The 15761-nt window shown below is 39.6% G+C and overlaps 1 protein-coding gene across 1 annotated transcript; it reads left to right on the forward strand.

The window, feature by feature from the left end:
• Nucleotides 1–123: 123 nt before the first annotated feature.
• Nucleotides 124–13477, forward strand: LOC115809197 (DBH-like monooxygenase protein 2 homolog). The gene is made up of 11 exons (XM_030770763.1): nucleotides 124–396; nucleotides 4842–4988; nucleotides 7233–7385; nucleotides 7922–8005; nucleotides 8294–8449; nucleotides 10287–10389; nucleotides 10584–10750; nucleotides 11222–11313; nucleotides 12705–12801; nucleotides 13120–13179; nucleotides 13343–13477. Exons 1-11 carry the CDS (start codon nucleotides 124–126, stop codon nucleotides 13475–13477), a joined length of 1467 nt encoding a protein of 488 aa, XP_030626623.1.
• Nucleotides 13478–15761: the final 2284 nt, after the last annotated feature.

The raw sequence follows: 15761 nt of genomic DNA on the forward strand, positions 1-15761 counted from the left end.
AATTGGGGCAGGTAGGAAGGGGAGTGGAAATGTAAACAGAAAAAAGGACATGGAAAACATTAGAAAGAGGAGATAGAGAATATAGAAGAGAAACACTAAGAGAGGTACAATACTGGTAACACTATGGGGTCTCTTCTGATCTCTCCTCTTCTGATGCTGGCGTTGAGTCTCGTTGCAGGTGCTCAAGAGGACCCGCTCTTCCCTTTCTCAGAGTACCTGGACCACGGCCGCGATGTCCGACTCAGGTGGGGATTCGATAAAGCGACAGACATCATTACGTTTGAGCTGACCGTGAACACCTCTGGCTGGGTCAGTTTGGGATTCAGCCCCAACGGAGGTATGGCGGGATCAGATATCGTCATTGGGGGAGTTGGACCACAGGGAACTTACTTCACGGTAATTACAGTTCGAATGATTCACAACTATTTTTTTTACTTTGTACCGGACTCCTACCTTTCACAGTCACTTGCCTGTCTAAGCTTTTTTTCTCTATTGTTGTCTCTTTTTATGGATTTGTAGCTGTCTTTGTGGGCTTGATAAAAATCATCCTGGCCGCAGGCCTAAGAAATCAGTGCGATAATATCTGGGGCAATTTGGGAAAAGCTTGGCTTTTCAGGTCCCCATTGCAAAGTTAGGATATTTCTGCCTTTGTCTCTATGGTAACACATCCCTGAGCTAAAACGTGAAACAAAAGCTATCTCAAATTTAGCGGAATCGAATTACAACATTGTCTTAGATGGACTCTCTTAAAAATCCATAGTTTATTTTAACTCTCCCGATTGCCTTGTCATGAGTTCACCTTATGCTAGTTTTGTAATGGGACCACTCCCTTAAGGACCGGTGAATGGGAATATTAGCCAACTAAGTCCAAAACCGTTTCTAGCATCTCAAATTCATGAATGGTGGGTGTAAGCGGATCTTTAACAGTCTATTCATCAGCGAGTAATAGCTATCCCTGAACATTGTCCACAGTGCTACAAAGAGAACATGGAAAATAGAGATGTTGACAAGTAGGCTGTCCCTACACAAGTGAAGAGATATTGAATTCCTTTGAAATTTTTTTTGGGTGAACCTCTTGTTTTTGGATGTTTGGTGGCAGAGGACATGGCTTTCGAAATGTTGACGCAGATTGAACTTGTATTACAGTTTTGTTTACAGTTTAAGGGTCTGGAATAAAATTGGCAGGTAAAATGGTTCATTAGAAAGACATAGTATATAAGAATGTGTTTACATATTTTGAATATGAGAATCACAAGTTGATTCCAGCAGTCATTTTTTAAAATTTAGATTGATTGGTAAGTTCTATAAAAACAAGTGGAAATTCAAGAAGTCCACACCTTGTTTCTGATTTTACAATTTGATTTTACAGGTTTCTACTGGGTCACCTAAATGTACAAACAGTAAGAGATGTCTTGAAATGCTTGAGACGGTAGAATGCTTTATGTTAATTAGCGCATATTGATCACAAATGTCTGATTGGTTAGTTATCATTATTGTTCATAAAAACACCAAAGTAACCGTAGAACTCTGGAAACTATCAGCAAATATAACTTTTCCCCCCAAATCCAGAGAGCAGTTAAAGATAAAACACACAGTTACCCGAAATATCAAAGACAAGACTGAAATTATAAACTGGGGGAAAAAACCCAAAAGGTGCTACAAGGTGAACTCTGGAAAATGCTAAACAGCCTTGGAATGAAAAGAATGAAAAGAAAAGAAAATAAGAACGACAATGAGTATTTGAAGACAGCTGGAAATGAGTCCATGAATTGGTAACCGGTAGCAACGATATGTAATGATTAACAATCAGGAGGAGCTGATGGCTGATTAACTGGGTTACCATTGACACTGCCCCCACACCTACCTCCTACCTTCAGCCACTTCATTTCAACCACAAACTGATGTAACAGATCTGGGAGTTTGCTGCTGAGGTGAATCTCTCCTTAAATAGGCAGAGGGCAGTAGCAAATTTCCGAAAATCACTGCAATTCTTTAATAGTTCTAGGGTCTAGATAAAGTTGGAATTGTTGACGCATCTTACCCTCCTCTGACAAACTCCCTCATAGAAGAAGAACAGAATGCTGTGATTGCACGCACACTGTGAACAGTGAGCAGTGAATTTATTCTCTGCATTTAACTCATCCTTACACACTGGTAGTGAACGCACACACACCAAGGCATAGGAGCAGTGGGCAGCACAGTTGGAGGTTAGGAGCTGTTAAGGCAGCTCAGCCATGGAGGTTAGGGAATCGTGGTCGTGGGAATCAAACCGGTGACCTTTCAGTCATGAGCCTGATTCCCTAACCTTTAGGCCATGGGCTGCCCGAACACATAACCAAGAAATAGCCCAAATTCATAACCAAGAAAAGAAACAGAACACTGATGAAACTGGCATTTCTCTGCTTTAAAGAAGAGAAGACTGTCTCATAAATGTTGTAGTATGGCTCTGACATGTTGAATGTTTTTGCCGATGGTTGCTGAGGAGATCAGAACGTCGTCAATGTACACACATCCTAACAAAATGTCCTAACATATCCCCTAGAACCTCAGTGACCAAGCCCTGAAAGACAGAGAGAGCATTAACCAATCCAAATGGCATAACTAAATATTCACAGTGACCTGGTGTGGTGCTGAGCGAAGTTTTTCAATTCGTCCCCCTCTCACATCCATATGATGAGCCTCCTGCGTATGCTCTTCCATAGACCTAGTTTCTGCCGCCCAGACCAGGTTACACTCGACTGCATGTGGGGAAGCAGTGGAGGCAAATCTATCCAGCAAATCAACGGCAACATCAAAGGAGAGATGAGGTGGTGGGTGAGAGGCTTTTACTTTACTGATAACTTCAGACAGATCATATGATATTCTATGGGAATCTCTGAGGATCCCTCACAGTCCTGCGGCGTCATTAACCAGCACAATCTCCTTCAGTCTGGACCCCTGTTCTCTTTCTTTAATGCGTCACTTTTATGTATGAAATATATATTACTTTACTGATAGCTTCAGACAGATCATATGATATTCTCTGGGAACCTCTGGCACGTGAGCGACTATGGAAACCAAGAAACTGAGGATTTGACAGTAAAACAATGTGTTGAAACAATCTGTTCATTACCTTGTTCAAGACTGAATCAAGAGGCTGAATCAAAGGCCCATCAAGAGGACTCCTCCACAACACATAAGTGTATTTTAAATTTTTTAAATAAACACTGAATGCATTTATTTTCATCAAGTTTCAAGTTTAAGCTTGAAACCTGAAACGTCATCAAGTTTGCTAAAATCACAAATAGCTATCTGATCACACACTGATGAAATTACAGGACAAACTGTTCTTCTTAAATGGTGAAACAATATCTCAAAAACTAAGACTAAGTTACATAATACAAGAAACTGGTTAGGTAGTTCCAGTAATCTGTTCAGCATTGGCTTACTGTAATTACCTGCAGAAACACCGTAATAACATAATCATATACATCCAGGTATGCTTGCCTGTGTGATTAATAAACACTCTTAGATACTATGACAAAAAAAACATAGTTAGGTACATTAATTCAGCTGTTTGTGACTATGTGACAAATGCCTGTTGTGGTTGTTCACCACAGTGTTACCCTTGTCCCAGTGCTGTTATACTCTATATCAGTACTCTTTGGAATGCTCTTGTCCAATCAAATTACTCGACTAACTGTTGTATAATTCAGCGTAAATCGCAGACAAAAAATCTCAAATTTACCTAATATAGCTGTTGAAACAGAGTGGCAACAAATTAAACTCCCCCATTCTCCAAAGATAAAGTTAAGTTAAAGATCCTACATTGCAAAGGGATAGTAAAAATGGTCCACAGCTTCACTACACCACTACATGTTTCTCTCAAAGGCTCTCCCCTCAGGGATGATAGAACATGGGGATGTTCACAGCTAATGAAAGCCACTGGGTGGCCATAGTAGAGGTTATGAAAATCATGTGACTGGCAAGAGTATTAGTTACACCATTTTTCAGGATCACATTAATTTAATCAAACACACAGGATGTGGAATTTCCCACTGTTGTGGAATTTTGTTCAGATCGTTGAACCCGCTGTGCTGCAGTAAACAAATGCTTTAGTCTGATAAACTAACTTAAGTTTTGTAATATAAGTTTGGATTAAAACCACATTAGTAAAAGTGTAACGAGGTGTTTGCTTCTGACCATAATTGCTATGCTAATGCTAACATCACTATTACTTGGATGTCAAGGTATTTTCTTTTAGGCATTTGGTATTTGTTGAGTGGTGAATTACCACAAGGTCCAATACCAGAAAATCAGCAGCTCCTTTGATCCCATAAATTCATATTCATGAAAACTGACAGAATATGACATGAAAATCCATTCAAACTTTCATACTTCTATCCACTGCTGTGTCCTCTAACACAGTGATTCCCAGCTCCAATCCTGGGGGCCACTGTCCTGCACATCTTTGTTTTTAACTCTTCATTTTCACAGTTAATTGAGCTAATCAAGGGCTTGATGTTTAACTGATCAGTGGAATCAAGTGTGTCAGTCCTGAGTTAAAACAAAGACATGCAGGACAGTGGGCCCCCAGGACAGGTAGTTGAGAATCACTGCTCTAACACAATTCATGAATCATGACAAACATTTTCATTTTACAGTTGGAGTTTTCCTTCTCTCGGCATTCATAGTGTGTTTAAGTGATTAACTAATAATAGCGATTAACTAGAAGCGATTAACTGATAATAGACCTCTCAGGATTTTCCAATATAGACTGGATCAGTCAAAGTTTTTGGAGGGCTGACACAAGATTCATAAAGATAAAGAGAAGTCAGTAATCTTCCTTTGTTTTCTTCAAGGATCGCTATGCTGAAGGGAACGAATTACCATCTGTGGACAAAGAGCAGAACTATAAACTCCTGTCACTGACTGAGGTGAACGGACAGACTGTGATGAAGTTTCAACGGCCCATCGCGGCTTGCGACCCACAGGACTTTTCAGTTACTGTGAGTCTACTCAGAAGAGTCTACTATTGTTTCTAAAAGCTTTCATAAGAGTCGAACACTAAGGTAATTTTTTTTATATTTTTGAGCTGTATACTCTTTAAAGAGTGTTGTCTCGCTTATTTTCAGTCGCCTCATCTTTCTTGTTTTTCCTCAGTGTTTGTCTGTGAACACTGTATTTCTATAGCAGCAGAGCACAATGGAGACAGTATCCTGTTTCAGATTTGCCAGTCCTTTAGCTTGCTTCATAAACACCATGCATGCCTCTTACACACACATATATATACCTTATGTTGTGCTCAATAGAATTCATTGTCAGTAGACATTGACTGAGTGAGAGAAGAATCACTGTGGATCAGTGATGTCTAAACATATGTAGGTTTACTGGTTTGTTATCGTATGAATATAACGGTGGTACTTTTGACATTCATTTGACGTGAAGTTATATAATATGTCATAACATAGTCACAAACAATGTTCACTCTAATTTTTCAACATGTGAGCAAATTCATTGGATCCTCTGTGAGCAAAGCAGTGTGAGCAAAATCAAACATGCACATTTTTATGACCAGCCATTTGCCATCCAAAGTGTTAAGTGCTTAAATTTCTTAAATAAAATACAGTAGCCAGACTATTTACAGTGAAAATGAATTAGATATCATCGTTTTCCCCCTATGTTCAATGTAAAGCACTAACATTTTGTTCACAGTTATTTCGGTGCTCTCATTCACGATCAACGTGTACCAAAGAGCGTTCTGCATACTGTCCATAGTTTAATTAGCTTTCTTGATAAAATAAGCAATTAAATTATATGGAAATTTTTTTTTACTTCTCCAATTCTCAGGTATACTCACAGAAAAGTATTTTGAGCACTAGAACTATTGGGGTGGTTGAGGTGTCTGTTCAACCATTACAGACATGTCGGGTCTGATCACTTCTTAGATATCAACATCCCACTAACAACTAGGCTGCACTCAATTGCACCCCTCTGTTACATGTAGAATCACAGGGCACGAGAAGTGATGTGTTCCGATTGGCTGAGAATGTGCAGGGCCCGTGGGTTTGTTGAATAGACACAATAAAGCATCATAATGCCAAGAGCATTGCCAACGAGAACCTTGACCTCCCCTGGATGTGACTTCTGCTTGCGTGCCAGCTGGTTTTGTTTCTCCCACTCCGCGGCACTCTGCTGTATTAATTACGAATACAAATACGAAAACGAGATACTTTATTAATCCCGAGGGAAATTCAAGTGTCGCAACAACACCGTCAGCACACACCAAACACAACATAGAATAAAAAAGTAGAATATAATAAGATAAATAGGAATCAAATTAAAACCAGATAAAATAAAGGTTGTCTCTGTACATAGTGCAGTAATTGGTGACGTAATAATAACGTTGGAGGTTAGTCCAGTTTGCTCTTAGCTCACTTATTCTCCACGGAAAAGTGTCCCAGAACTTTGTTGTGTACTTTGAGATGTGGATCTGCCCTTTTGATGACATTCACGGTTGTAAATAGTTTTGTCAATAGTGGTTGTACATTCTTGTAAACATCACTCTTTTGCCCTTCGCTGCTGTGTGTTATTTCTCTGCCACATACTCTGTTGCAACAACTAACCCCTAAAGAGATTGTAATGGCGCGCGCACACATAGCTTAGAGTGAACATAGTCACCAATTCTACTTTATGGGCTCTAGTATTACGTAAGTTTATTGAGTTTCATTTGGTCATATTTCCTTGATTCATTCCACAATGTAGTAATCCATTCATTTTGTGTTTTTCCTGATGTACTAAGCCAGTTGTGATGTTATTTTATCAGTTTGCAAAGTTACAACTAGATAAGCAATTACTATTACAAGCCTTTCTGAGTAAGAATACAACATACAGATAAAAGAATGCCCCCTCTAACCACCAAACCAAGATAAACAACACAAAACAACTCTGTTTTCCTCTCCTATGCTCGTGAAAGCTAATTACTTTTGGGAGCAGGTCTAAAAAGAAAAATTCATTGCACCAAAAATAAAACAGACAAACCACCTGAAGACTGGAATGCTAAGCTAAATTAGGATAATCACACTAAAAAGCAGGTTTATGTCGCTGGTCTTATGTCTGCTCCAAAGAAGTTTGTTTCACATATGTAGGAGAATCTGAATGAGTAGACAGGAAGGTTAATTGGTTGAATCCACCTCCATTCAGTACTGTTATGTGTCTTGGGCATTTTTCCTTATGCTTTTCCTCTTCCTCAGGGGATTCCGATCAAGCTCATCTACGCTTATGGGATAGACGATGACATCAGCTACCATGGCAGCCAACGGGGAACCAAGGAAATCAACCTCCTGAACTACATGCCTCGCAGCACCCCTTCAGACAGTAAATACTTTGACTTGACCATGACAAATGTAAGAGTTCAAGGTTACCTCTGACTGATCCCTCTCTACCTAACTGTAAAAACAATGACCTCTTTTTCTTTGTCAGCTTTTTAAAATCTTTGGCTTGAATATGATAAGCTGAATTTCCAGAGAAGTGTACTTTTCCACATCACTTATGCATTGTGCAGTATATTCAACTGCAATTGTCAATACTGTCAGGAACACCAATGATGGTAATGTATTTTCACATAAGCAATGTTGTGTGACCAATGTGATTCAATACCATGAAAACTGAACATGACTTATTTCACTGGCAACAATTTGAAACAAAACAATTCTGGACAAACAGTTAGGGGTCAAGGACAACAAATATTCTCAAATGCAGATGCCTTTAAAGAGTATAAACATCAATGTTAGTGTATTGGGATTCTTCTCTGGAGGCCTGGGTAAACACCTTAAGGTAGAGCCGTGCGGCCCTCCGCATAAAACACTACAGCTCTCATGGCTCCCGTCTCTAATAGCACTGGCTGTAATGTTTTGTGTTCTCCTACTGTTTTCTGCTGCAGTATACCATCCCAGACGTAAGAACAACCTACTACTGCAAGATCATGCCAGCCCCATTCTTCGACCGAAAGTATCACATCTATCGGGTAGGTGACTGTCACACGCAAACACAGGCATTTCACAAACACTGGGCCAGATTTATATCTGACCATTTTGCAAGTAATAGAGCCCCTGTCTGATTAACATTTCATCATCATTTGCTTCATACACTATCGTGAGATGCTGTTTTGTCATCTGTTTTGTCTGTGAATCTGCTGTTGTATGTAGCGAAGCATGTTGAGCTGTTACCTTCGTATAAGTTGCCAGCTCAATAAATTATCTTTGTCAACCATTTATTTTTTTGTTTCTTTGTTTGTTTGTTGGTTTGTTTTCAGATTGAGCCCATAGTTGAACACTTAGATATGGTCCATCACATGGTGCTGTATCACTGCCCACCCAGCGTCACAAATCCTCATGAGGAGGTGTGTTTTCACAGTGCAGAAATAAACCAGTGCCTCCAGGTTACAGCTGCGTGGGGTGTTGGAGGAGGGGTAAGGGCTTGTTTTTGGCTTCATAGGGATTATTGCATAATGTGTAAAAAAAAAAATATTATTGGGACAAAGCCATCTTTAGGTCCTTTCCATCACTGTCCCCAGCAGGCTGCAGGCTGAGACCTCTATGTGAGGAATTTGAATGCAAACAGCAGTATTAATTTCTGTTGCCTGTCTGAAGGTGTCATTGTGAGAACTTGAACAGGATTCCAACAGTCCATCTTGCCGATGCCCCTTCCATCCCATTATAGTGCAACTTTGACTCTACCTGCACAACATCCGTCTGCATGACAGTTTGCACTATACTTCCTCCCAGTGTACTGCAAGACCTCTCTGACCTGTGTCACCTTCAACTTCTCCACCAAGGATCTGAATGTCACTGTCAGTACATTGTTGTGTCCATAAAGGGCCCAAACTCCTCTGCCCATGTAGCCCAAACTCCTTGGTTGTATCATCCTTTTCCAGAAGCTGCCACTGACCTTTCTATCCCTGGTCTCAGAAAAGCAGCTACAGGATCCTCTGCTGAATGCCAAGTTGGTGCACCCATGCTTTGAACCTCCCTGGTGGTCTAGAGTGGTCCACTTATCTCATCCAGCCTTTCAGTTCCATGCAAACAGCAAGGACAGATATATTATTCCTTATGGTACGATCCAACACCATGCTCTTAAAGAAGCTCTCTGATATAGTTGGAATGGTCATCCCTGCAGTGCTAAAGTAGAATCATTCTCTGTAAAACCATGAAGCTCTCCCTGGCCTGGCCTGTCAACCTCTTCAGCACCTGTAAGATCCATCTGCATCCTTTTACTGACTCAGGGGAGATTGTCATGTTCTCTGTGAAAGCCCAAACAGGTGCCTGGAAGAAGGGCCTCTGCAAGCTGTCTGTCTGATTCACAGTATATTGTCAGTGCAAACAGGACTATGGAGGTGGTGCAGTTTCTGGTTATTCCCACCTCAATCTTAATCCAGATTAGTATAACTGTCCCACTGGAGACTCCCTTGCGTAGATTTTTGGAGTAGTCTGCAGTGAGGTGTCTGATTTTGCTGGGGGCAAGTTGTTTTCCTTGTGTGAACTCCATCATCACTTGTGGTATAGAGCCATATGTGTCTATGAGGTCTAATCACAATGCTACCAGACTGCCCTTCTTTTCCTTGGCTTTTCTGATGAACACAGTTGCAAGTTACCAGGCCTTTGTGCTCAAGGCATCCAGATACTCCTGATATGTCCCTCCTCTGACCTGATGTGTCACTGAAGCCATTCTCTACGAAGAAGGTCACCAACCACTTGGAAATCATGCTAAAGTAGATCTTTGGTTCAATACACAGAGAGATCACTCGGACCTGGTCAGTTTTTCCCCTGACTGATCTGCAACCTTTCCTTTCCTTCAAATGCCTTTCAAGCTCTTCCAGAGACACACTAGGAGCCTTGGGTAATCCTTGCAGACTCTGCGACGGACCCTACTTGGTCCAGGGACAGAGCTTGATTGTGCTTTGCATACAACTGACAGAATCTCTTTCAGCTGCTCAACACTATCAGTTCACACCTATCAAACTCTGTGTTTGGCTCGGCTGGATCTATCAGAATGTTGCATGGCACAAACCTTGATTGAACAGTCCTGCAAACTGCAGAGCTTTTGCCCTATCAGCACCACCTTGGTGAACCTCAATTTTTAATACTGACAGAACATAAAGCTGAAGAAATCTGTAATGTGAACAGGTGAGATGCACATGCCATATTGGATGGATTATTGGATGACCAAGACGGACAGGGAAGATCTTGTTTGACATCTGTCTTTCAAACAGCTAGACCTTACATCTCTTTTGTTTGGACTCCTCACAGGCTTTTGAATTTCCAGAGGTGGCTGGAGTTCCCATAGGAGGAGATGGGAGGGTGCAAATGTACAGGCTTGAGATGCATTACAACAACCCATCCAAGCTCAAAGGTAGTGTTCTCCATCACAACTCAGAGAAGGACTGTATGAGAGTATGAATGACAATCCCTATCTTAGGATGGCCTGTTGTGCCGGTCACACAGAGACAGTAGCAAAGCAAAGGTGCTTTATCCTGGGAGTTCATGAGGCCCGAAGCCCTTTTGCATGAATGTGAACAGTAAATTAAATGTATGCTATCTTCTCAGGGCGAGTTGATAACTCTGGCTTGAGATTCTTCTACACCTCTGAGCTACGGCAACATGATGCAGCAGTTTTGCAGACAGGACTGGCAGTGAGTCCAGGATATGCAATCCCTCCCAACGCTTCAATGTACCACACATATGGCTTGTGTGACACCTCTCTCATGAGACAGGTAAAAGAGGAAATAATTTAATTATACAAGAAATGTAGCGTAACATTTGCCTATATCAGACATTCACCTATGTGACATCTATAGCTAACACCTGAACTGAGATTTTTAACGGTAACATTTCAAAGTATTCTCTAAAGGAGACATGGTAGAAAATACTAGTTTAACGCCCTGTCATGAAAATCTCGGCATTTGTCTTGCTATTTCAATGTTGTTATTAATGTTTGTGTGACAGCTGGGAAACAGGCCTCCAAAATTCTTAAGGGAAGAATTATGGCAACAAGATATGTTATGTCCCAGGGACAACTGATCTGGCAACAGTAATGTTAATATTTGGTCCAGTTAATATTTGGTCCATTCACGAGTCACAGGCATTATTAGACAGATAGGTTGTTATTGTAGTGTTCATCTGTCACCTGTCAGGTTCACTCACACTAAACCTGAAGTTCCTGACTGTGTCCCATGTGTTCTCAGATTGGTCCAGAACCTGCTCATGACCTTCATGTTTTTGCTTCTATCCTACACACTCACCTCGCTGGGCGGAAAGTGCGAGTTGGCCATTTCAGGTGACTGTGCTACACCGTAAAAAATGTCCGTGAAATTAATAGTGATGTGCTGTAAAATCATGACAGCTAAAAAACTGTAAATAGAACAACAATGAAGCAGTGTTTCGTTTACAGTATAGTATAATATAGTATAGTAAAATATTGATCCAAACACAACTGTTCATTTTAAAGTAAGAATATGTTGAAAGAATCATATTTCTTTGTAGGATTTACAGATTACTGGAAAACTGTAATACAAAAAAACAGTACAATACAGTTATAATTACAACATGACAGTGTTAAAATAATGTTTTTGTTATATATATATATATATATATATATATATATATATATAGAAAGAAACCATATACATTTTACAAATTCATATCTTATGCTTTACAGATAAGAATATGTACAAATAGGCCTACAGTAAAATGACGTTAATATGAAGGGTTTAAAAAAACAACAGGTGATGTCTGTTTAGAATTGAGCAGGCCTATATTTAACAATACACCAGTAGGCTAAAACTATAATAGTAGCAGTGTAACCTGTGTTGTGTAGACAAGCACGGCCCTACGTCGGACGCAAACTCCCCGACACCTGAAGAAATTTGCTAGTGACAGAAGCTAGCGCCCATGGGTTTTAGCCTCCTTGCTAGCATGCCTGCCTCCCATGTCCGAAGTCGCGAGTTTGAGTCCAGCTTGGGACTGCGCTCAGGACTGGCACACCTGATTCCACTGATCAATTAATCATCAAGGCCTTGATTAACTCTGTTAACTGTGATAATAAAGAGGTGTAGGACAGGGGGTCTTCAGGACTGAAGTTGAGAACCACTGATCTACACAAAGCAGGTTACACCTCCACTTTCCTATTTAAAGGCTGTCAGATTTACCGGTTTAGATTGTGGGGTTTTTTTTTTTTTCTAAATTACAACAGTTTCAAACTGTAAAATTTACAGGTTGTTCTGTAAAGCTGTTTAGGTTTTTACTGTATTTTTCACAGAATTATTCTGGCAACCACAACTGGCAGTTTTTTTTTCCGTAAAAACAACGGATTTTTTTTTTACAGTGTATTTTTAGTGTATTTATGATTAAACTGTTTTGGTCATATGATTTCAATCTCATAGCAGTAACAACTATTAACAACCAGTTAATAACCCATTTGGAACAGTATCCTTCCACTAGTCTGCATTATCTATAGTCAGTTATCTACAGTAACAGTAATACGTCAGTGTCATTTGTTAATTTCATAAGAATTTGAGAATGTATATATGAAAGGCTCAATTCATATGTACTAAAATGGTGAAACCAGTACAGCAAAACGTCTACTAAAAGTTTTCAAGTGACTTTGCTTGATCACAGCACACACTGATACACATTCTAATGAAGCATTCTTTCTCCTGCTCTCTCCAGAGATGGACAGCAAATAGATTTTTTAACATTTAATGAAAACTATGACTTCGAATACCAGCAGATTCTAAATCTGGGAGAAACCAAGATGATTAAACAGGTAAATATCCAGGGCTAAACCAATGCTGTTCAGCTCTGCTGGAAATAGCCTAATGGGCAGTAACGGATGAAACCATGCTGATGTGTTAAAATTGACTTTGTAAATGCAGTGTAATTACTTTGCATATATAGCTAATTATCAAGTGAAGTATCTCACTGTGCTAGTTGTCATTTATAGTTTCAAACTCCAGTATTTGCAACAAATCAACTATTGCAAAATACTTTTTGAATGATCTTTATGTTGAAATAAAAGTTGAAATAAAATATTTGGAGGATGTCATGCACACTGAAATATAGAGCTTTTCGTGCTTTATTTTAGGGTGACCAGGTGTTGGTGGAATGCACATACAACACTCAAGACCGTAACACTATCACATGGGTTGGTAATACAAATAATGCCCTGTTGTTGTTTCTGTAGATTCTGTGAGCTTCAATAAAGTGTCCTATTCAAAAAATGCTAATCCTTGCTGTAGACTACTAAGAAGTAATTACCATTTGAAAAATGAAGTCTAACATTTAAACATTTGGATTTTTTTCAACAGGGAGGGCTAGAGACTACAGATGAGATGTGCATGGTATTCCTGCTCTATTACCCAGCCTTGGATATCAGCCTGTGTCATAGCTTTCCAAGTCCAGATGATCTAGTGCAGGAGCTGGGCATGACAAACCAAAAGTAATGTTACCACACCGCTAGCTCTGTCTTCCATGCATCGTTTCTCTCACTTGTTCATATCGACTCACTTCTTCCAAATCTTTGCAGCGAGTGGTACATGATGATGTTCTCAAAGACTTGGGATGAGAGGTCAATTACAGAGTATGAGCAGACAGTGAAAACGATCCCACAGTTCATAGGAATTTACAATTCCAGTGTAAGTATCAACTCCTGGTGCTCTCCCTTCATCCTCATCCATCTATAGTCTACAAGATACAGAGGTCACATCGCCTCTTCCCAGCATGTTCCTTGGAAAATCTAAATCTAAAAAAAAATCTCATTCGTCTGAATCTAGATCTGAGTCTAATGAACAAAAGAACTCTTTGTTTTCTAGAGCGTTGTATCATGGAATTTGACAAGGATTCCTGAGCTCGGACCAACCCCAAACATGGTGGTCTGTGATTCACAAGACATCGTGAGACCTGCTACCTTGATGGTTACTCTTCTCTGGCTGGCAGTGACACTCATCATGTGAGGAAACTGGGAGGAGACAAATCATCATTTTTTCTGTACCAGACATAACATATATTCAGAGAGCATGTCTGTGGATTCCTGTGACTACTGGCTGAAATTCTTTGGGATTTCTGATTTTCTTTAATGTTGTGCCTTATGAACAAATATACTTTGCACTTTCCGTATTAAATGTTACAGTTATGATAAATTATCTTGGGCCTTTGTACAATCAACAATGTGGACATTGTACATTGTTCGTATATTTATGCCTCTTCATTTGTAGTCACAACATTCACAATCATAGAAACAAGAGAATACAATTATGTTGCCAACAAGTCAGCAAAGCATAGAACTGATAGAGGTGTAGGAAGTCATCTTGTCATCCTGAAGTTTCTTAGGATAAAAGTGTCTGCTAAATGAATAAATGTAAGTGTAAATGTGAATACAGAGGTTGTTAAATGTGGTAAACGTGGTAAATCAGCAAAAAAAAAAAAAAAGTACACTGCAAATTTTACATTATTTTAAAGACCCTATACTTAATTTAAACAATCGTACGCTCTTATTATCTTCATGAGAAAGCGAATTTTCCTTAACATAAGACTGGAATAAATAAACATGTGCTTTTTTCAGACTGAAATAAATTGATTGGTGAATGGATTGATGAGATATTTACACTGTCAGAGTTTTAGTGTTCTTCCAGATTCAGCGCATAAGGGATAAACGAAGTCGAAGCGTTCTCTCCAGTCAGTCGGAAACCGGTGAAATTTTACGTTGACGTCTCAGAGCTGGCCAAGTCGGAGAGCCATATGCTGTCTTGATTAATATTATTGTTATGTAATTGTGAAAGTACAGCATGACGAAAGATGGAAAGCAATCCAGAGGGGTAGGTGCTTAGATAATAGCTTTTTTTTTTTAAACTGAAATAACGTACCTGAAGGTCCGCATGTGACGGATAACAAGCTCCTTCATGGGGTAGGTAGACTGATACTACAGCTGTCAGACCGGTCCTTCCCCACAGGATCCCCAATCGTAAAGTCTGAGCTCGGTATAATGCTATAGAGGTGGACTAAAATGACACATTTTGTCACATTCCATTTCTGAATTGTAATAATTTAAGGGACTACTATGTGGTAAAGCCGTCTAAGTGAGTAGCTTTGTTGAGTTTCAAAAGCAAAGGGCATTCGTCATAATATCAGTTTTTGACTATACCGCGCTGCCCTAAAATAGTGCAGATTGTGCTGAGTCTCTGTTGTGATTGGATTGCTTTTTTTTTTAATGCAGGTAGGTCTGAACATTATTGCATTTGCGTTCCTAACATTATTCAGTCAAGTTAACTTGACCTGAGTGTAATTCTACAAAGAAAATCGTAAACATAACATTTTCAAATACTTAACTATAATTCAGAAACCATGCTATCTGTTATTCAGTACATAATGTAAGAATTAATGTGCTTGGACTGCTTGACATACAAGAAAAACACATGTGGTCTAAAAATTGCAGCAAAGAATCGATGATACATGGGTCAAGTCCTAAATTTACAAGACATAGCTATCTCTCTCCCTAACACTAATGCAAGAAGAGTTACATAAATGCAAGACAGTGAACTACAGACATATGCAAGTGGGTCTATAGCCCCATAATCTAAAGATTTCGTGTTCCTTCCGCCATAAACTATCATACATATAAGTGCTAAGTAATATCCGTCACAGAGAGAAGGGAATTCACCTCAGAAAAGTAAGTGTATAGGGGACAGTTTATGCATCGAAAATAAAAGGATTTTCAGCAGTGAAACAGGA

This window comes from Chanos chanos, chromosome 4 (assembly GCF_902362185.1).
Source record: "Chanos chanos chromosome 4, fChaCha1.1, whole genome shotgun sequence".
In the NCBI taxonomy this organism is placed as follows: Eukaryota; Metazoa; Chordata; class Actinopteri; order Gonorynchiformes; family Chanidae; genus Chanos; species Chanos chanos.